Below are 22,803 nucleotides of genomic sequence, written 5' to 3' on the forward strand. Positions count from 1 at the left end.
AAACTATACCTGTGTGTTTCTTTCTGAAAGATATATCAACAGTTAACAACAAACACCAAGACAGTGAGAGAAAATTGTACTCAGGCGCACAATGTCAACAAACTTAGATATTCAGCAACTATAATTTACCTATATTTGACACGTGAGGTGGGTCCTCCCTGAGGAATAACATTGCTAATGGTGAATTTAACATAGGTATGTTAATCCAGAGCATGCTGAGAATGCCTAACTCAAATAGTCTTGCAGGAGAAATGTATGAAAAAGCTCCTAAAGTATGAGTGTTTTTCTGAAAGGTGCTTAAAAGAAAACAAGAGAAAAGAGAAATTATCCACTATTCATTCATCAAAGCTATTGCACAGTTTCCATTTGAAAGAAGAAAAGTTGCTACCTGTTTTGTTAAACTAATAAGGTAGTCACAAGCATGGTTATTTAGAGAAATATTGTCCATTATTTTAAAATCACTTTAAAGATGTTATCTGGATGTGCTGGGACTAGCAGGACTAGCACGCCCTTGTTAATGAGAGGAGATTTCATTCACATATTTGAATACACACTTGGTTTTTTCAGTCTGTTGAAAGCATGTGGCTTGGATTTTTTTAACATGAAGTAAATGTTGAACTATATGCCAAAAAATTCCATTTTCTATAATTAAACCAGTGAATACCAAAATAATTCACTACAATGTGCCTGTTACATGTTAGCTAAAACACAGTGTAAATACCTGCTTCTATTATTTGACACAAAATTAAAGGTGGGCAAGAGCAACATCAATTTTACACTTCTAAATGTCATCTTAAACCATGCAATTGCATTATCTATGGGTAGGAGGCTCCTAATCTAATACTGCTATTAAATAGATGTCAGATTAGGTCAAACTAGGTAAAGATTTTTTGGATACATTTTTCCATATTAAAACACTGAAAAGAATGGATTTTTTTTTTCAAAGTGTTTATTAAATACACAGCTGAATAATATGTAATTTGCTAATCATTTATTTATTATTTAGTTAAAATTTACTGTAAAATCATTTAAATGCAGATTAAAATACAAAGATATTGTAAAGTATAAAGGGTTCCTGATGCTTTATTTGGAAATTTTGGGATAATTTTTTCAGGTTTCAGTTGTGTCTATCATGTGGGTAACAAACCCACATGGGATATGTAATGTCATTGTTTTGCTTCTTCAAATACTCAGTAAAGTGAAAGAAATGCATTGCTGAAAATTCGCTTATAGCTATGTTATAAAATGTTTGCATCAGTTTGAATCTCAATAATTGCAGTGTTTCTTTAAGTTCTTTTTTTCCTTTCAAATCACTGTTTAATTGCACAATTATCTGCACCACCCACCTGGTGCCTCCATGAGTCTGCTGAAGCATGATTATCTCCAACAGGGATGGTGGAGTAGGCGGGTGGTAAAGAAGAAGCTTTGAGTCAAATTAAAAAAAAAAAAACACCACGAAGAGTCATAGATATATTCCTCAGAATAAAATGCACAAAATGCACACACAGATGAAAAAAAGAAAGAAAGCCTGTGTTAAAAAGATTGCAGTTTTGATAAAAGACTTCAGCGTTGCACCTTTGGAGCAATGATTTAAAATGCAGCATGGGGAGCACTGTGATAATGTGATACTGATTTACTTATTTAAAGTCATCTTGATGGAATGTGTGTCAGCTGATAATCATCTGCTGATAATTGCTATTGTTTCACAACTAAAGTCTTCAAATTGTCAGTTACATTCAGATGGAACATTTCTAGGATTTCATTTATTCCATCAGATTAGCAGAAATTTCTATAGAATTGATGTAGCAAAAAGCATCAATACCATTATTGGTGAAAAAAATGTTGATATTTATAAGTAAAGAAAGACTGTTTTTTTCTTAAAAAAAACCCCAATTATTAAATAAAACTATTCTAATGATATATTCAATTAAATATTGCAGGTGAAATTACATAACCAGTGCTTTATTCTTGAATGGCATTTGACATTATTTAAGAGTCAAGAGCTCGACTTCACATTTTATTCACACAGCTGGTGTGATTTGCCAGGTGTTTGGGAAGCAACATGGAAAACATTCTACCACAGAGAAGATTAACTGTTGCTTTATTCAGATGAGAATATAACCTTTTAGAATGGTATAACTGGAGCCTGAAAAAGTAACTAGTTGTAGTAGTTGCTTTCCATTGTTGAAATGAGTAAGCTGGTCATAGAGCTGTGCCTTTTCTCTGAATCCACATCACGTTATTATTCCCGACTCCTTTTCCCTTGAACAACTCTGTGCTCAACCTCACAGTCAATGTGATTCCAAGCACAATTTTTTACTTCATTCCTTCCCACAGAACTTTCCCTAAATTTCATATGGCAGCTTTCTCTTTTTTACCACTTTCAATGTCTCTTTCCCGCTTAAATTTCTAACTGGTCAACCCCAAGAACCACCTGTTTCTTACTCTGCTGTCTGATTAAGCTAATTTCTATTTTATCACATAGCTAGTTTTTCAGAAAATTGTAACTTGACAAATTGGGGAGTATTTGGTTAAAGGCAAATTCATACCAGTAAAAAATTATATTTATTTTTAAACATTTTAAATAATTTTATAATTTTCCTACATTTAATTTGTTATTTCAGTTGAAAAAATGTAAAGGAGTGTTGCTAAAAATAAAGGATAATACTATTGCAAATGATACAATATTTTGCTTTAATTGCAATCAGATAATACACTGGAAAAAGCTGAATATGGGAATATATAAACAGTGATAGGATGAGAGAAATTTCTTGTGTCAACTGAGTTTCATTCATGCAGGCTCTAACAGAAAGGAGCACTAAGACTTATTTTGTGTCTAGAATTATTTATCGATATTTCAATAAGCACAAGAGTGTAATAATACACAGTACTTTAGCCTTTCCACAAAAACACTTGGGAGTCTGCTGTCCACTCTAGTAGTGAAGCTGGAGTGTCAATCAGATTTTAGGCTCTGGTCACAGAGAGTGAAAATTAAAAGGAATAAATTATCTCCTAAATGCCTCTTCTTTACTATTAAATAAAATATACCAAGCAATAGAGAGCAGGTTAAACTCCCCTTGCATAGGAAGAATAGAAAGGTATTCCATGAGGCCCGAGGGAGGTACTCTGTGTGTGAATGTTTTCAAGCATGCTTCTGAGACTCTTCTGGTATGCTAAGCCTGATCCTGGATACTAAGTACTTCCAATTTGGCAATCTAATCAGTTGCTGGTTTCTGTTTTCTTACCCTAATGTTTCACTGAATTTTGTAAGAAAATGGACAACTAGGTGAGCAATATCAGATAAATTTTAAGTAATATTCTGTTCACTTTAAAAAAAAGGAAAGTTATCCTGTTTTCCTATGTACCTGGAATCTTGTCAGAACAGTGGAAATCTCTTTTCACCTGATGCAGTGTGGAAGGGGAGATGGCTCTGTGTGTGTATAATAATGATGATATTGCAGAACTTATAATGCTGCCTTATTAGACTAACTTCATTATTTTAATCTAAGTAAAATGAATTGTTGCTGCAAATTTTCCGTCTATTCTATCTGTAACAAAATAGGTAGATGTTTCATAAGTCTATGAGGATGCAGGTTAGGTTCATTTTGCTATACCATCATTTGACATACTAGTGCCACGTACTACTATAATGTAGGACGTAAAGAATGTGTGATGAGAGGCTAGAAATCTAAATCAAGGTTGCAAAAAAAACAACAACAAAAAAAGGTATCCTGTAGTTCTTTTGTCATATTAAAAATCTGACATATCTAAATTTTGTCCATGTCTCCATTGTCTTCTGAGCATTCCCATGTATATGTGCATATAGGGTAATTATTTTTATTAACAGCTCAAATGATATATTTAGTTGAGATGGAGATCTGGAACATTACTGGAATTCTTTTGCACTTAGGCAATGCAAAGCCTAATGTTTTTACTACATTATAATACATTTACTTTATGATTTTAAGTGGTTTATACTAGGGATTAGCCAAATAAATATGGTGTATATTTCAGTTTTGGACATTGAGAATAAGTCATAGGCATTTTTGGTCTTGCTAACATATTTATAAAAGCATAAAGAATTTATTTTAACCTAAATATATAAAAATGTATAGTAATGAATTTAATGGTAAAAAATCAACCTGTGATATTGACTGGATGCTCAGAAGAAAGATGGCATTTAAGCATTTTGCTCTGCATGTTGAATCAGGCTGGATATTAAGAAATATTTTTTCACTGAAAGAGAGGAGAGTCTATGCATTGGAACATACTCCCCAGGGAAATGGTTGAGTCACCATTTCTGGAAGTGTCCAAAAAACAAGTAGAAGTGGCACTTTACAATATAGTTTAGTGGGCATAGTGGTATTTGCTTCAAGGTTGGGTTTGATGATCTTTGACAATGATTCTATGATTCTATTAAGTTAGATAGTATGGTTAACATGGACTCTAAGAAAGAAGGAAAAGTATGAATAGCCAGCAATTCCAGAGGGTCAGGTCAAGTATAAGCTCAAGCTAACTCCATTCCTATATATAGATAAGCAATGTTCTGGATGATGAGGAAGCTTATTTTAAACTCATTACAAGTTGTTGCATATCAAATTGTATAAGTGGTCGTATCTAAATACCATCTAAATGCTACCATACTCTGATTCTGAAATCCTGAACTGAATGAAAAAAAAAAAAAAAAGAAAAAAAGGAAAAGGTTGAATTGTCTGCCAGTAATTCCCAAGAAAAATTCCCAGAACTTGGTAAGGACACTGGAATTCTGAGTTTCCAGAAGTATTAGAACAAAACTCGATACCAGAAGTTGGGAATTCAACAGTTTGGTGGAGATATGAAAAGTTGTTAGGACTGAAATCCTAAGCAGAACATGAACTGATGATGTCTCATTCACATACAAATAAGTGAAGTGAACAGTCGTGAACAGTCTGGGTTGTTCCTTCTTACGGACAGTGAGTAATCTAATTGCAAATAGCATGTGCATTTCCATGTTCCATGTCTTCTGCAACATATGTTCTGCCTGAAGTCCTAGTTTTGTTTAAGATGTTGGTTTTTAAATAATGGTTAAATAGATTGTATTCATTGATGTCATGTATTTTTCAAAGACTACCAGGAAAACTTGTCAGCAGTTCACTGGAAAGATAAAAGGCCAAGTGAATTGTTAAAATTAAAATGTCATTTACCAGCTGGAAATACTTAATTGCTTATTAATACTAGAGCAAGAGTTTTGAGGTGTTAATTCCAGGGTTGCACCTGAATAATTTAAAGGCATATTCATGTGGATGTAGCCTGGGAATGTACCCATGTAGTGGAGAGAATAACCTGGTATGCAGTTTGCCATCATTGTGCATTTAGCTCCTGGGGGATAGACTCCTACTTTTTTATTTCATTGTTCTTCCTGTGGGTGTGCATATATTCCAAAGAAAATTTTAAGATCGTGGTGAATTTTTTTAATGTTTCTTGACAACATGCTGACTTACAGGCTGTTATGGGTAGACTGCTTTTGATACTTAGGTATTTACATTACTTTAAAAACATTCATAGTTTTTCACAGCTTGCAGTGTAAACTCTGTGACTATTTTAATAATTATTAGTCCTTCTTCAGATTTTAACTATACCATGTCAAACTGGGCCCTGTTGTATTGTCTACAGCTCCTCATTCTTGTAACAAACTGCAAAGTTTAAATTGCATAATCAGAGATTTAAGGTAGTTGTTTATAGTGGAAACTCTTCTTTTGCATTTATTTGACAAGAAGTGAAAATGAAGATATCTTATTCTATATATAATTGACCTAATATAAGGAGTAGTTTCATGTGGGTGATGGTGCATTTTATCCTCATGCAAAATAGGCAAATATAAAAAGTGTAGGTAATATACCTACTGGAAAAACAGTAATCATAAGCAAATTAAGATATGAGAAATAAAAATGAAGGATGAGGTTTTCCATGTTTCTTGTGAAGTCAATTTAACTTCCAATGTGGACAGTTGTGATTAGACTTCCCTTTGAAATATCCTAGCTTCATGGAAACTGTAGTCAATAACTCCCTTTTAATGGTAAACCCCTCTCTTTTCCAAACCCTTTTTCCTGTACTGTGTGCATATATTTATAGTAAAAGTAAAATTACTTTCTTCTATTTTTGATGATTGGAGACTATCTAGTGTAACAAATATATTTAAAATATATAAATTTTGACATAGTTTCATAATACAAACAAAATATAAATAACTTAGTTTTATTATTTGAATTGCATATGTTTGTTTGTTTGTTTTTTTGGGCATATTCTGGTACTGATGTTATATCTCTTAATTATTTACTTAAATAATGAAACACTTTGATCTAAATTCCTGTTTTATCACAATATGATCAGTATTAGGAGAATTTACACTTAGAAATGGGAAAGCTCTGGAGCTATGTGAGGACAGATTTCAAAATGGTGATAGCCTTTCAGACAGATTAGGTAAATCTCTTTCAAAGATATTATTCATACTAAAGTTATGACTACCTTCAAACAAGGAAATAAGCAATCTGACTTCTTGAGTTGCTTTCAGAGATTTATGTATTTTTTCTTCCTAACTGAAATACTGTAGAAATCCCAAATTTTAGCTATCTTCTTGATCCATAATATCCCACTGGCTTCTCAGAATAAATATGTGAATCATCTAGATAATTTTATGTTTAGAACCATATATCATATTATTTTGTTAAGAAGTTCAGTGGTCTTAAACCATAATGTTATTATTATAATGTTTTCTGTTTTATGTTGTGTATCATTCCTTCTCCATCTTATTGTCTCATACCTGTATTTTTCTTTCTGCCATCACCTCAGTCATTATGTTACTTTACCTCGTTCCCGATACACCCAGTCCTCAGATCACCATTACAGGGATGTCAGGTATATGTTTTACTCTGTGTGACTATGAGTGGGTAATGCATGTACTTCTGTGTACCTACATGTCCACTTCTGGTTTTATTTGTCTGTTTATAGTGGTAGAAAACTTAGAAATTGAGTTAGTATCATCATTAGTTTTGTTAACATAGTGTTCACACAAACACAGGTAATTCTTCCTGTGTTTCACTGGAATATTTTCTCACTGCCAATAGTCTATAATTGATGGTCCTCAAAGTTAATGCTTTATTTATGTCTTTTAGAGATTATATAAAGAAAATAATTTAAAACAGCAAATACTAATAACTGCTAATACTATGGTTTTAATATGCATAAAATTATATATGAGTGGCTGTATTAAAGATTATGATAAAACTGGAGAGTGATATCTTTCTCAGTCTTGTAGCTCTTGTAGCTGTGAGCCAATATACTTAAATTTTTAGAAGTAGCTTTGCAAAGTTCACCGAAGTTCCAGTCATGTTCTGTTCCAGTGTTTTGTTCTGTTGTTGACATTGCTTGCTTTCCATGTTGTTTTGTCTTCGTTTCATCCTTTTGTTGCTTTTCATTGTGTTCACCCATTCTGTTTTGGCAGCCAGGATCACACGATGTATCCTCTATTTTGTGAAGATGCAATCAGATTACTCCGCTCCCGTACGATGTGCCGTACCTATTCTGAGGGTGCTTACTATGATCTTGAGAGGTATATAATGTGGAGTATGCCATTAGCTCTGCCACACTGACACAGCCATGTTTGATGTACAAACTGAGAATGTGATCTGTGTTTTAAGAGATAAATACATGCAGTGAATATGTTTCCTAATTCTCTGGGTATGTATACATCTTAAAACAGACTACTTGGGGCCATGGGTAAATCCCAAAAGGTACCTTTGCAGAAGCCAGTTTTAAAATAGCTTATATGGATATTATATATATCTGTGTCTTTTATAACCCTTATTTTTGCTGGAATTTTCAAGAGTGCTTGTAGTATTTATTATTCTCTTTGAAATAACAAGGAAAACCCTATCTACTTTAAAGTACAAGAAAGAGTATCTTCTGAAGTCTTATACTTTGGGTAACTGAAAAATAGAGTGAAAAATAGAAGTGTATGCTTATGTAAGCTTATGTTGTATTTATTTTTATACTGTATATTCTGTGTTTTAGGACTACTTGTACACACTCACAATATCTGTGTGTGATTGCAGAGTATCACAGTTCCTATTTACACATGAAATACATGGAGAGAGAATTTGAGTCCATAACAATTTCTGTGAAATAATTTGCCACTTGAAATACAGTGGCTTTTAAGCTATGCTGCTCAAGTACTGTAATTAAGATATTTTCAGAAATGTTGCAAACTGAAAAAGTTCACATAGTTGTGTGTAAATAGAAATAAGAATATCAAACTGAAAACTGTAATCCAATCAAAAGGAAGTGGTGACTTCAGATCAGATACAATGGCTGATAGAGGTGTTGCTTTACAAGAGGGGCCACATAAAAATTTCCAGTGCAAGAAATAAAGAACTCTATATATTAACTTCATGGCTGCCCTGTGGATATGAGTCTAAGAAGTTCATTAATGCTTGCTCTGGATTCAGATCCTATATTACCATATTTTTAAGTGAATGTGACTTTTGGATGCAGAAACAAAAAAGTATCTGAAAAATCCTTTGAAAGAAGAATTTTTTTTTAAAAATTCTCCAAAGCTGTAGTGTATTAGACATTTTAACATTTACAACTCAGTCAAGCATTCCTATTCCTCATTTTTATTGTAAATATATGAACAATTACTCTTTAAACAATATTTCCTCTTTTATCTTTACACTTTTCCCCAGTTCAATGCTTACTCTATAATACATTATTTTGTGGGTCAAGATGTTATTCCTGTCTTCTTTTTTCCACCTTCTTAATCAACGTTTTTTTGATATCAAGCAACCACATCTCTTCTTTCATCTTGTATTTTACTTTCACTTTATCATGCATATGAAACAACTTTCCTTGCTTTTATCAAAATAGCAAATATTGTTCTGTACACTCCAGCATTCAGGAAAGAATCTCTCCTCTGGGACGGAGATTTTTTTATCTTACATTACTCTGAATCCATCAGTGTCTGTGTCCTGCAGGCAAATAAATGGTATAGATATATTAGTCAAAATTGCTTGCCTTTGTTATTCATGGCTCTTTTTATTGCTTATATTGTAGTCATTCACAGTCACCCCATTAACTCTTGTGGTCTCTTCTAGCATTTTTTTATTTTTTGTTTTTCCTCTCACAGAGTGACTTCTTGGTTCTCTTTCATCTTTTCTCTGCTGAATTTTGTGTCAGTTACTGTTTATCTGATATGACAGACTTCAGTTCATTAGTTCTAGGACACATTTACATTATCAAAACCCTTAATTTCTGAGGTCATTCTTAGGTTAAAGCAGTCATCATTTTGTTTTTCTGATAGCTCCCCCCTTTTGAAGAAGTCCAACTCTTTCCCTCCCAAAAGGAACAGCAGCATTGACAAGATATTTACTCCAGCATATGCCTAAGAAAGGCAATAAGCACCTGTGCATCTTCAGTGACTTCAGAGCCCTTAGGACCTGGGGTCTTCCCAAGAACATCCTGCTGCTCAGTGCCACACCCCGAGTTTCCTTGACTCTTCAATGTTACAGTCAGCACGGTAGCTCCAGCTGGGATCAGCTCACCCTGCTGCAGCTACTCACACTGCATGTATACAAGGCATCATGGCTGGGCATGTTGAGCTTTACTTACGCTTTGATTTATATCCCCCAGTTCAGAATCCTACAGAGTTATATGAGCTAATTCATCATTTGACAGCAACACATTTTAAATTGTCTGACACACAAATGATGACAATGACAAAGTAATCTTTTCAAGGTTCTTATTCTTAACCTTGTCCTTGTGTTTAAAAAAATATTAGCAGTTCATTCCAAATAAAATTATGCTCACTGTAAAAACCTCACTGTATGAAATTCTTTCTCCACTTACCTATCTCAGAGCTCAGTTTAACCAACAAAAACAGCACACTGTGCAATTTATTTTTTTCCACTTAGCCTTTGAGTTTAGTGTTGTAGGTCCATAAAAACTGGTTTGTGTCTGTTTTGTGCAGGAGGTGAGGTTTCTTTCAGGCAGCATTTCTGTTGTTTCACTTAAGGAAATTAGATTTTGCTTCCATTTTCTTTCCTTTTGTTTTACCCAGTAGACATTTTCTAATATCCAAATCCTACTTTTGATGAACACACTCTGTTGTTCAACTACTAGTTTTCTGTCAATATAACTTTTTACTTCTATGAAATACGTGTGCATTGATCAAGTGTTCTTAGTAAGTTGTTAATTATTTCTGAATAGAATTTGAAAACAGAAGTTTAAATTTATATATATATATATGAAAATATATGTTCAGAGTATACAGCTGTATTGAAGATAAGTGTGCTCTATCTTCATCACATCTTAATAATACAGTAAGGGAATAAATAATGAACAAAGCACCCTCTAAAATGTCTGAAATATCTGTGCTATTTATTCCACATTCAGGAGAACTAGGCAGGAGAGAAGAGTGCCTAATTCATATTATGATGACACAGCCTATACTCCTGAAAGGTATTTTAATTTATATAGTAAAAATAGATAGAGTTGAGTAATAAATTTTTATGAAGTGTAGTCTAAAATTCTAATTGACCTAGACTAAAGATATTTAAATTTACAGTGCACTTTATGCCATATTTCTCTAAATACAGAACAACTAATCTCCATAGTTTTAAGTACCTCATTTTCTTTTTAGCTCTCCATTACTTTTACTTCAGATTTTTTAAGCATAATTCTTAACTTGAAAAATTTTTTATTCATTAGATGTGGGAGGAAAACTGAATAGTTCAGAGGAGCTTAGGTACAACTGAAGGTTTTTTCTCAACTTAACTGCACCGTAATTTAAATGGCTAACCTCTTCTGTCACTAGAAGTCATTCTAGGGCAATTTAGAGTCCTCAATTTCATTCTTTCAATAACCCGAGCACCGTAAGATGGTACTCAGCTTTTAGCATGTTACTGCCCACATTGACTTAAAAAAGGACTAACTAAATGCCTTCAAATTGGTTTTTAGTGTTTGCCATGCTAGGAACCAAAGTAGTATTGTTCTTCCTAAATTTTCTTATGCGTATAATGTATCACAGTGAGCAGAATATCACTAGAATCTGACATGTAATCTGAAAAGTTTTGAAGTGTCTCTGGTAGTAGTTATTTGATAACAGCCTTTCATGTTTAAAGAGCTAGGCCAAAAGAGAAGTAAATCTGAAGAAAAGAACAAATCAATGTTCCTCTCCCTCTTTACAATTAGATATTTTATACTTCTCTGTCCATTTTTGAGTCAACGTCTGATTTTTCTCTATGCTATGTGAACAGGTGAAGTAGGGATTTTTTTTCCTAACTAATAGCAAGAAATTTTGTTTTTGTTTGATTGTTATGAATAAATACAGTCATATTTAAGAAAAAATAAAGTGCACTGCAATTTTAAACCCTTATTTATGTATTTATGCTGTCTGTAATAAAGTAGTTTTATCAAAAACTCTTATTTAATATACTCGTTAACTGGAGAGACTGGCTTCAGTTTTGAGGATATGGATTATCAGGGAGAGTGTAAAGATGTACCTGTCATTCTCCAGCAGTAGCCTAATTTATATGGGATTAAATCTAAATCAAATCTAAAATTCAATTAGATTAAACTGAAATTACTTTCATCCAGCCATTGATCTGGCTACAAAACATGAAAAAAAAAAAAAAAAGCTGCTCCCCTACCATCCAATTGGACATAGAATAAACAGGGGCAGCTAATTGACATTCACATATATTGCACCCCATATGGTCTTCCCTCAACATAATATCCAGGAGATGTGGAGTTATTAAGTTTGTAAACATACTGCAAACCCCAAGATTCTGCAGCATGGGGAGTTTGAAGAAAAGGCAGACAAGCAAAAAAATACTTCTGTGATTCCCAGGAACAGATTAATGAAAATTCTTGGATCGGTGTTTTCAAATCATTAAAAAGTTTTTCCTTTAGCCTATGGCTAATATTTTAAGTACGTATAAATGATTTTTTTTTTGGTCCAAATTGATAATATAGTGGTCTCTTGATTATTTCTGATAATCCCTGTCTTCTCACTCACTGTCATGTGGAAATCTTGAATACAGACAACACAAGAGTTCCCTGGCTTTACCCTAGCAAGATCCTGAAAGTATAAAACTCCAGAGATTTAGTTGAAACTCCTTAACCAAATGGTGGATTATTTTTATCTAGTTTTAATATGCTGGAGTAGTGGCACATAAGCAGTTTATCCAGATTTCTTAAAACAGCTTTTTTTTGTCCCATTATTTCTTTTCCCGATGTTTTTTGTTAAGATAAAATACTTCTATATGTGCTTTATGTTGTCTTCAACTGGTTTGATGAAGTGATGCTGCAAAGGTTTGGGCAGCCCATATTCAGTACCTGGAAAAACAATACCACTTTAAAATTTAACTAGTTTACATTGTTTGACCATTGAAGTGAATTTTCTTCTGCTTCTTACATACCTGTGAGAAACCAACTACCCTATCAAATAGAAAAAAAAAAGATTACAACTGGACAGGTCATGTATTTGAAGTTAAAAGCAATATTTTAAAGTCTTAATGTATATTATGTTATTTTAGTTACTGTTTTGTCTCCACAATTAATTTTTTATTATTCCACAAGCTCAACAGCCATTGAAAACATGAAAACATTTATGTACAAAAAGATAAGAGATCAATTATTCTTTATGTAACTGAAGTTTATGGCTTAACTGCTGAAAAGACTAGAGGTAAAACATAATAATTGTATAAGGAAAAAAGCCTTATAATTTTTTTGGTGTTTGGTTTTGAAAAAGTTGCTTTTCTTCATACCTGAAAGAAAATATGAAATGTACAAATTATTTGAAAACATTTGGAAATCTTCCCATTTTGTTGAGAAGCGGTCATGTCACGTGAATTAGAGTGATAATAGTAATACATCATTTTTTAATAACACTTCTTTATTTTGACTGCATTGTAAAGGTGGTACAATGGTGCAAGTTCATGGGCAGATGATATAGTCAATGGTTCAGCTGAAAAATATGGGTAAGTAAAAAGTGTAGTGTTACAAATAAAACTAAAATGTATTTTGGATCCTTATACTAAATGTTCATTTATAATTGTACCAAATTTATTCCTAATAAATGTATTTTTCTTGATGTCTTTCTTTCTTGACTCAGAACTAAGGCACTTATGTTCTAGTCTTTTTTCCAAAATTAAATTGTTTTATTCAGTTACAAATAGAAAAAGATCATTAATTATGTTTGAACTATTTTTAAAACATGTTCTCACTGTTCAGGGCTGCTTTAATGAAAAGTGGCTTTTTAGTGATAGCTGCCTACATCTGCAGTGTTGGGGAAGGTGTCTTTGAGACCTAATACTTTTTTACTTTTAGAAATAATTCCTATTCTATCTGTCTAACCTATCTTCCATTGTGATTGATGCATAAGCCATGCAAAGTGCTGTGTGCCTTAGAATCTGTAGTTCTTCCCAGTTGTAGCTGGCTTCTGATCAAGAAAGCACACAAATTTTCCTTGCTTTTAGTTCGTTGACTTTACCGCTTCCCCCTCATTTTCTTATAGCTCTTGCAAGAATTTTCTTTTTTTTTTTACTTCCTTCCTGTGTGAATGTGAACAGAGAACATGAGAGACTGTTAAATAGAAATGTAAAAAATCTTATACAACCCAGAATGAATCCATCAATATTTTAATGTGGGCTTCTCTCTTTAGAGAGGAAGGATTTATGAGAGTCTTTTGGCTAAACATTATTGCAGTTGCAGAGACCAGAGACCAGATATATTCTCTAGCTTTTTGAACCACAGTGCCACTGTTCATTGGCTCTTCATTTTTAAGTGCACAGCAAGGGCCATACTTATTACTTCATCCTGGAAACAGCAGAAACATGCTGAAAATGAACAGCATTTAAAGAGGGTTGGAAAGTACTTGGTGTAACAAAAGCTTTTGCTTTTGACAGTCATATTAAATAGTCCTGGCTTACTTCTCTTACTTTTTAGCCTGAATAGATGCTAACATAGGTAAATATCAGGGGTAAATATCTAAAAATAGTTTTTTAGCATGAAAAAGAAACTTATTAGTTACTACTCTCCATCTCCATTTAAATTTAGCTCCTAAAATGTTTGGCAAAGGAAAAAAAATATAACATCATTTGTTGTGAACCTTTATGATTTTTAAATAAAACATCAGGCATAGAAAACACTTTAATAAAGACTGCTGAAATGGATCAGATTCTGTACGGATCAATGGATTTAAAGAATGCCTTTAACAGAAACTGAATGCTATTTTGCTCATTCATAATTTAAGAACTTAAAAGATGATAAAGTCTTACATACCTGCTCCTGCTTGAATGATCAGATTGAAATCCTGGTCTCATCAAGGGACAAAACTCTTGATGTCAGGGAGGTCAGAATTACAGATCTGTTGCCAAAAATTAAGAAGAAGAAAAACATGTATCTGAAGTATATAAACACAATAACTGCGTGGTTACAAGTCTGATTGTGGTAATTTACTTCCATATTATTGGTGTTTAAAAATGTCACTAAAAAAAAAAACAACTATGTGCCATATAATAATAAAGTTATATTTAAGATCTGAGGAAAAAAATCTCACAAACTCCATCAAGATCCAAGTACTTTTCATATTTTGCATTTAGTACTGCACTTTAAAAAGACACATTTAAGTATATGCTTAGTTTTAAACCTACAAGTACTTAGTCTAGGTACTCTGCATTTGAATATTCAAGCTCTACTAGGAAATTCTTCTTTTTCATTGCTTCCCTCTCCAAATCCTCTAGCATTGTCTTATATACTACTATACTTAAGTCATGAGACACAGGTTAATTAAAATCCAGGCATGTTCCTGGTTTTGCTCATACATTATGGTATAATATTCGAATTGAGTGGGTGAAATATTGTGTTCCAAAATGGGAAAAACTGTGGAATATATTTATAATATAAAGCTGAAAGTATAATATTTTGGAATACTTCCAGTACTTTATGGAAGTTTAGATTATTATCTGGAGAGAATCACTGCAGTAGATTCAGTTATAAAACTGAGCTGGGGTGAAGGAGAGGAGAGGATTTCAGCTCTCATCTTTGAGAATTTTGAATTCCCAGCTTTTGAATCCTAATCAGCTTTATCGTGATCCTCAGTGAGTCATCTCATGAACACAGAGATGCATATTCCTCCAGGGTGATTCTTTTATATATGTCAGTTGAGGGTCTGTGTTAAGGATGTTGAAAGTTAGAAGTAGTTGGCAAAATACAAAATACTGTATAAGGCAGCTGGCTATATAAGTGAAAAGGTACATTGCAAGTACCAGAAGCAAGGAAGTAAAAACACTCTACAACTTTCTTGCAGATTACAATTATATGAAATGCACATCATTTCAGTCTTCCAAGGATTTACATTACTTATTGGTTTTATTGATATTTGATTGTAATAGCTAGTATATACCTCTAACTGCATCCACAGAGTCATATAATAATTTGGTTTGGAAAAAACATTGTCTGCTTCAACTCCCTATGTGAAGCTCGACTTGCTATTCCTCAGCAAATATATCAGTGATGACACATATTTTGGAGAGTACATCTCAACAGGTGTAGATACATATGCTTTCCTTAAGCATTTTTCTAATTGTACCATGCCATGTGTTAGCATGGTCAGCTGTGTCAACAGCAGTCATGAAGTACTGCAGTGTCAGGCTCAGACCTGAGCAAGCTGTGAGCCACTGCATTTCTGTGGCTGCAGCAGAACACAGTGAAGCACAACATGCCTGAGCAATGGGATCACAGCAGTTCCCTGCTTTGTTTGCTTAGCTGAGTTAGCAGAATAGTTCAGACTCTGTCATGTTGCAGTTCAGTCATGCCTGTCACTGGCATGGAGATATACTGGTGGTTATCACATATACCACAGGGTAATATGCATGTGACCAGATCATATCAGTGTATGGATGCATGTATATATCTATATCTATATATCTATATATCTATGTGTATCAATATATATAAAACATATATAAAAACATTATACAATATTACAGCAACCAAAATATCTTCCTTTACCTTTTTTTAAACCAGAGTACCTAAAAGCTTTACATTCCTGTCTTTTAAAAACTACAGCAGCACATGATTTTATATTAAGTTCCTTCATGAGTGTAGATGAGTGTTCCTTTATGAGTATAGATGAGTTATTTGCTGAGATATCCTGTCACCAGTTTTTCTAGAGATTTGACAGTGTACTGCTCCTTCCTATTTTTCATTGCAATATTTATGACTCAAATTTAAGTTTTTTTGGTACTAGAAATCTCATTTGGTTTTAGACATGCTTATCTATGTTATGCTAACAGAGGATCTTGTGTCTGTGACTAAACAGCAAAGTTCCTATAGCTAGTAGAAGAATAACATGTCCAAGGATCGAAATCCAGCAGCCATCCACAGACACTGACAGGTATTGCCATTGTATATTAGCTGGAGTTTGAAATTATGATACTTAGAAAGTGTGGTGCTGTATTTTTCTTGTTCTGTTCAGTGTTTCTAGATGGAAAAGATGCACTAGGAGCTGAATTGTAGCGTACTGTAATCCTACAACAATTCTATTTTTATTTCTTCAGTTTTTTGTTACAAGAAAAACCTAATGCTAAAATGGTAATTGGCATGATCTCATCATTTGTGCAGAGTAAAAAATTTAACATGGGCTTTTAAATAAATTATTTTCAGTCATTTTGGGGAAAAAAAAAGTTCTATTTGTTATGTAAGCTGTTACAATTACTTACTGTTGGAAAATGTTCATCTCTTATAAAGCTTTCTCTATCCATAAGTTTATATCAATGACTGTAATAATTTGTTGAAAATTATTTTAATTTGTTAAGAAAAGTAACAAATCTGAAAAATTAAAAATCAGAAATTATTATTTACTGCACTGGGAACAGAGTTCACATTTGAAATTTGCAGTATATATATGTATAAGTGGAGATAAATCAATATATAAAATAAAATTTAGTAGCACCTTTGGTTAGGTACTACAGCAACCAGAGTTTACAGTGTACCTAAATGATATCAGATTCTAGTTCCAATACTTGATGGGTTTGGAACAAGAAGTTAGACTGTGAATACTCACAGAGCTTTCTGTGTAGTGACTTACAGAGAGCTCAAACTGTCTCATAGTGGTTGGCTTGCTTGGTTTAGAAGCGAACACTGCTGTACCTTTTCCTCAGAGCAAGGGAGAGCTATGCTTGCAAGTCTTGCAGACTTTGGCATGGAAATTAGCCATCTACCATGCCTGTCTTCCCTAGCAAAGTAGAAGGGTGCTACAATAGTCAGTACTAGATGGAGGAGGTCATTATTTGACATTTCATTTACTGTATTTTCATAATGAAAGTCTTTTAGCAAAGGTAAACAGTGATAGTGTACATTAAAATATTATATGGATGTTGAATAGTTTAACTAAGACTACCGTATTTCCCTCTTTAAAAATCAGTAATTCATATGATACAATTTGTAATGAGAAGAAAGTTTCATCTAGATAATTTGTAAACATAAGTCTTTAAGAATGATATCTGAAAAGTTAGAAATTTCAATTTTTAATTTAACTTCCTCCCATAACTATGGCTGGATTTTGATATCCATGCATAATTGTTTACAGTGATAAGGAAGGAGTTTCACTGCACAAGCATATGATAGATATGAATGATAATTTTCCTATAAAAGGGACAGTTGCTGAAGAATGGGATCATGTAGTATGTGTGTTTACTGTTAAAAGGATAAAAGAATAGGTAAGGATGAAGACCAGAGAGTAAAACTTTTGAATTGCTCTTTATATGTGTATGATGTAAAACCACAACATGAAGCTTTCAAGAGGAAGACTGTCCCCTTGAAATAGCCCTCCATTTGCTGTAGTGGTTATTGAGAGGATTGCAGCCTGTAGCCTGGAACCTGAGGGTGACAATCAGTTTGACCTCAGGACTCAACTTAGTCTTCAAATCCTTTAGTCTACAGAACAGCATTGTCACAGCTTCAGAGGTTTACTGCCGAAATCCACCCTCTCCTTCACTCCAGGAAACTCCCAGTTGTTTTTGCACTTGAAGGAAATGCCCACTGGAGATTGTAACAAACTGTATACTAGCTACTGAGTGTGACATTTTTGAGGCCTTTATCTGTTTAGCTAAGTTGCTCCATGATGTTCTGCAGAACACAAAACCTGCCCGCTAAGCCATTGCTATTGATCCCAATGGTAAAAATGCCTCCTTCCTTATAATCAGGCAATAGGCCAGACCCCTAATAGCCTAAAAACTACTTTTTATACCTATAGAGCTAAAGAGAATGAGGCGTTAAGAGTAACAAATGGGAGCCTTAACTTCTCATGAAGTCTTTATGAGAAGCATGTGGCTGCCATTCACCTGTTCCTCTGTGTGTCCTACTGGCTGTTGGAAGGAGAGAGGAATGGAGTATGGAGTGATACCCTTACCGTATTGCCCAGTCCCTGCTGCTCCAGGGTAGAGGGTGCTGCAGCTCTAATCACTGACAGCAGAAATGCTGGCACCCAAAAAAGTCTCTGTGGCTCATTAATATTCTTAAATATGTGGATAAACAAGATAAGGGTCGGTTTTTCAAGACCTGGATATAATTATTCTTTGTAATTTTGTTGAAATATTTTTTCTTGGAATTTATTCCCATAGTTAAAGAATGTATTCAATGGTCATTTCTTACCATGATGTAGATGGGTGACATTTTTCTCACCTTCCATAACACTGAAACCTTTCTTAAGCAGTTACTTAAACTAAACAACATTCCTATCAAAGCTAAGGTTGTGTTTCTCTGTCTGTCAACAATGTAAAAGAAGCGAGACAGTGGATGTTTTTGCTGATGAAGCTTCCTATTCAGAAACAGAACTTATAGAAGAAGAAGTGAGGTAATCTTGTTGTGGTTTCGTGCCAGGCTCATTGTGATTTTTCTACAATCTTTAGTGCCTCAGCTTATAATTACCATTTATGTGTTTCACTGTGGTGTGTTTGCTTGTTAGGAGCTTATAGATGTAGGTTCATAATGTATGGTATTATTCTGAATCTGTCTGTGGCAAGTCCTTCGTATGCTCTAGGAGTGCAATTAGGACCTCATGGAAGGCCTGAAAAGCCTGTTTTTAATGAATGTTTTGTAAACGTGTTTGGCAAAGTCAGCCACTATATTCTTTTTCGATGCTTTTAGAAATAAAATGCTGTTATTAACATAAAAGTCTTCACAATAAGGCTGTGGTATGTCTCTCCCCTTTTTGATACTAATTAAAATTTGACTTCTTGTTACACCTAATCACCATCAAGCCACTCATTGTATTAACTGACTTCATTGTAAAATGCATGACTTCGCTCAAGGAAAAGTCCTGAAGGGTACACATTCCCCATTTGTATTCTGTATCTGTTCAGTTACTCAAGGAGAGCTGGGAGTAGTGTGGTTTTAATAAATAGCTCCATTAGGGTATGGATTTTACTTTTTAAATTGCCTTGGTTTAATGTATTTGAGGATATTGCTAACAAATACTACTCCTTGAAAACACACCAATTGCATTGGGAAAAAAGGTGGGGCTTGATTAATTTCTGAAAGTAATGGCCTGATTAATTGCCTAAAATAGTAGAAGATATCACTGCTTGATTAAGAAATTCTATTTTACTCGGTCTAATTTCTTCCCATTACATCTCTAACAATAACTTTTTCCACTGCTGTTTTGGTACAGTTCCATGGGTTGTGGGTTAAAAGAATTTTTGAATTACAAACTAATTTTTTTCTTGTTGTTGGAACCTTTGTAAGTACTAATGATGTAGATTTTCATCTGGTTACAGTCTCAGCACCACATATGAATCTATCACTTACTGACTAGCCTATATATAACAGACATTCCCAAGTCTAATAATAGTTAACAGTGCTACATGGTAATTATAACATCTAGATTGTGGACTTCCCTGCAAACAAAAGTGCTACCTCTAGAGAGAATGCAATCTGTAAGAAATCTGTAAAAATCTATTCATATGAGAAAAAATGCACAATTAAGCTGCACTATTAATGAGTTCTTAGCTTTATTGAGACTTAATATTATGTCAGCTACTCTTTTATTCCCAGGTTGATACATTAATTGAAAAAATAACAATATTTTAACCCAGAAATTGTCAGGAAACAGACTATTGCATGGATAGTCATTACTGAGACATTGGAAACATTTCAGCCCATTTATCAAGAGTATGGAGCAAGTCAAATCATATGTGTAAAAAAACTATATGTTATCAAGAAGTTATCTCAGAAAATTTATTCCCCCTAAAAATGTATATAATAAAATGATTTGCTCCAAACCAGTATCATGCAGCATATTTTATAACTAATAGAAAAGTCAAAGTTCAACTGAGCTGCTTTTTGACTAACATTACAGGAATTGTGAAGCAGCAGATAGACAGCCATATCAAAGATCCAGATCAACAGAGCAACGTCCTGTGCTAGAGCGGACCAACTCCCGCTCCCGATCCACAGAGCGTCCTGACTCAAACCTCATCAGGTCGATGCCTTCATTAATGACTGGAAGATCTGCCCCTCCTTCACCTGCCTTACCGAGGTGAAACAGACAAATCAATCGGACTAAACCCCTTCTGCCCCACCAGCTCACCATTTTATTTTCCCAGTAGCTAATTGGTATCGCCTCATCCTTAGCTGATCACTAGCAGCAGTAGATACTAACCCTTTCAGTGTGAACACACTATTTATATTCTACTCTGGATATAATGGTGTGACTACCATTGCAAATTGCTTGCTAACAGTATTTAACTACATTTGTTTATGATTTCTCATTTGTCAGGAATCCTGGATGGTTTCCACATAAAGCACCTCATAACTATCATATTCTTCTCTTACAGAATGAGAAATTATTTGTGTTCATCAGACATTGCTTATGGAACAACCATCATAACATCAAATGAAACTATTTTTTTTTTAAAAAAAGTTTCTTTAAATGCACTGTACTAACTTTGTCTATTACTTATCATTTTAACCATCATTTTCTCTGACTACATTTTACTGTGCCATAGTCTGTACTGTTCCTGTTTGAGTACCCCTTATTGATATTTTGAGGATTTCTATACATTATTCTTAGCTTAAACAAACATAATACAATAAAAAGATGAGCACATTCTGGTCTAGATCATGTTCAGGAAAGCCTCTCTGTATTTTAGAACTGCAGAATACATTATTTCGTTTTCTGAAAGTTAGAGTTAGTATCATCAAATCCCCAGTGAAAATTGGGTCAAACATCATTGTCTTTCCTCAGTTCATTACTCTGTTTAGACAAATTCATGTAATGTCATTGCAACTCAAAGGTAATATAAAATTACAAGCTGAGTAAAGATAATTGAATTTGACTTGTGAATAAATCTATGTGTATGTGGCTATTATATCCATATGCACATGAATATGCACACAACACATTTTCTGGCTTGACTGTGTGAAAAAGCATCTTATGGAAGCATCCTCAGCCTTAATTTGGCTTCCTTTTAATGGAGAGATTTCTCTTTTTAATCAGGTCTTTTTCTGAATAGAGATAATAGTTTCCCTCTGGGACTGCAAGGGTCTCAAGTGATGTAAAGTCTACTTAGTCATGTTATCAGTTCTTGACAATATTTAAGAATGACTTTGTCATTTAATGGCTGTGGTTTGTTTTGATATGTGTCTCCTAGGTCACATCCTCGAACTGGGTCTGTCCAGACAAGTCCATCAAGTACTCCAGTAGCAGGGCGAAGGGGCAGGCAGCTACCGCAGCTCCCACCAAAGGGGACGTTGGAGAGAAGTAAGTGGATGGCTTTCTCCCTAATGACATTTCCAAATTGCTCATGAAGATCGATTATATTCATTATTTTTCTTTTGCCATTACAGTTGAAATCTCTTGAGTTTTTGTGTAGAGAGCTGGGATTTGGTAATGGTATTGCATTTTGTACTGTGTTTTCTTCTATTATGTTTTAATATCTATGATACTCTTGGCTGACATGAATAATCAGCAGTATAATGCACACAACACAAGGTGGACTATTAGCATGATCCTGTTCCTTTTGAATTCAGTAGGTGTTTTGTCATTGACTTCAACAGGCACAGGAAATGATCTTTAGTATGTTGTCTAGTGACAAAATTCTGGCTCTTTTGGGAGTCAGGAACCTAGCTGATCACTGGTGGGCTCAATGGAGTGTACTAGAGAATGATAATATAAAACCTCTGCATCTTGAAACAGGAAGAGCAAGAAGACAGGTAATAATCTTTTTAACATAAGAAATGTCAGCTATTTCATGATTCACGTTTTACTGGTACTGTAATTGTGCTTCTCTTTAAGCAGTGGTTGATGGAGATATTTTCTCAAATGTTTAGAGACAAAGGTATATAAATGCATTCTTGACAGCAAATACATTTTCACACTTCTGTTTCTAGTAACTAGGTGTGCTGTGCAAAATCAGTCTAAATGGCCATATACACTCCTTTTTTTAATCCTTCTTAGTATGTATATTGTATCTTTTAAAAATTCTGTTGTTCTGTTGTTTTTTAACCCCTGTGCTTTGGTTCCTTTTTTTTTTGTTTGTTTGTTTTTGTGTTTGTTTGTTTTGTTTTGTTTTTGTGACTTTCCGTAGACAATGGAGACAAGGAGATAGAGTCTTATGAAGGTCTGTACATAAAGAAGGGCTTGTTTTTCACCTGAAAGGCTTTTTTCAGAGGCTGTATAGGGAAAAACAAACCCAACTGCAATTGATGTTACTTGATTGCACAGACATAGTCAGAATTATTTTCTTAATGATTTAGTCTTTATTT

General features: G+C 33.8%; 1 protein-coding gene across 30 annotated transcripts in view; it reads left to right on the forward strand.

Annotated features, from left to right (window-relative positions):
• Nucleotides 1-22,803, forward strand: part of RIMS2 (regulating synaptic membrane exocytosis 2) — a 448,611-nt gene that overhangs the window by 291,281 nt on the left and 134,527 nt on the right. For 10 of the 30 annotated variants that reach the window (XM_053937000.1, XM_053937028.1, XM_053937010.1 and 7 more), the window contains 2 exons: nucleotides 20,396-20,575; nucleotides 21,690-21,799. In XM_053937000.1, the coding sequence (XP_053792975.1) occupies nucleotides 20,396-20,575; nucleotides 21,690-21,799 (290 nt within the window). Of the gene's footprint in view, nucleotides 1-6,828; nucleotides 6,895-7,480; nucleotides 7,589-10,425; nucleotides 10,492-12,950; nucleotides 13,014-16,357; nucleotides 16,433-18,820; nucleotides 18,893-20,395; nucleotides 20,576-21,689; nucleotides 21,800-22,625; nucleotides 22,659-22,803 lie in introns of all 30 variants that reach the window. The other 20 variants (XM_053937046.1, XM_053937213.1, XM_053937020.1 and 17 more) reach the window with 8 other exon arrangements.

This window comes from Vidua chalybeata, chromosome 1 (assembly GCF_026979565.1).
Source record: "Vidua chalybeata isolate OUT-0048 chromosome 1, bVidCha1 merged haplotype, whole genome shotgun sequence".
Taxonomy (NCBI): domain Eukaryota; kingdom Metazoa; phylum Chordata; class Aves; order Passeriformes; family Viduidae; genus Vidua; species Vidua chalybeata.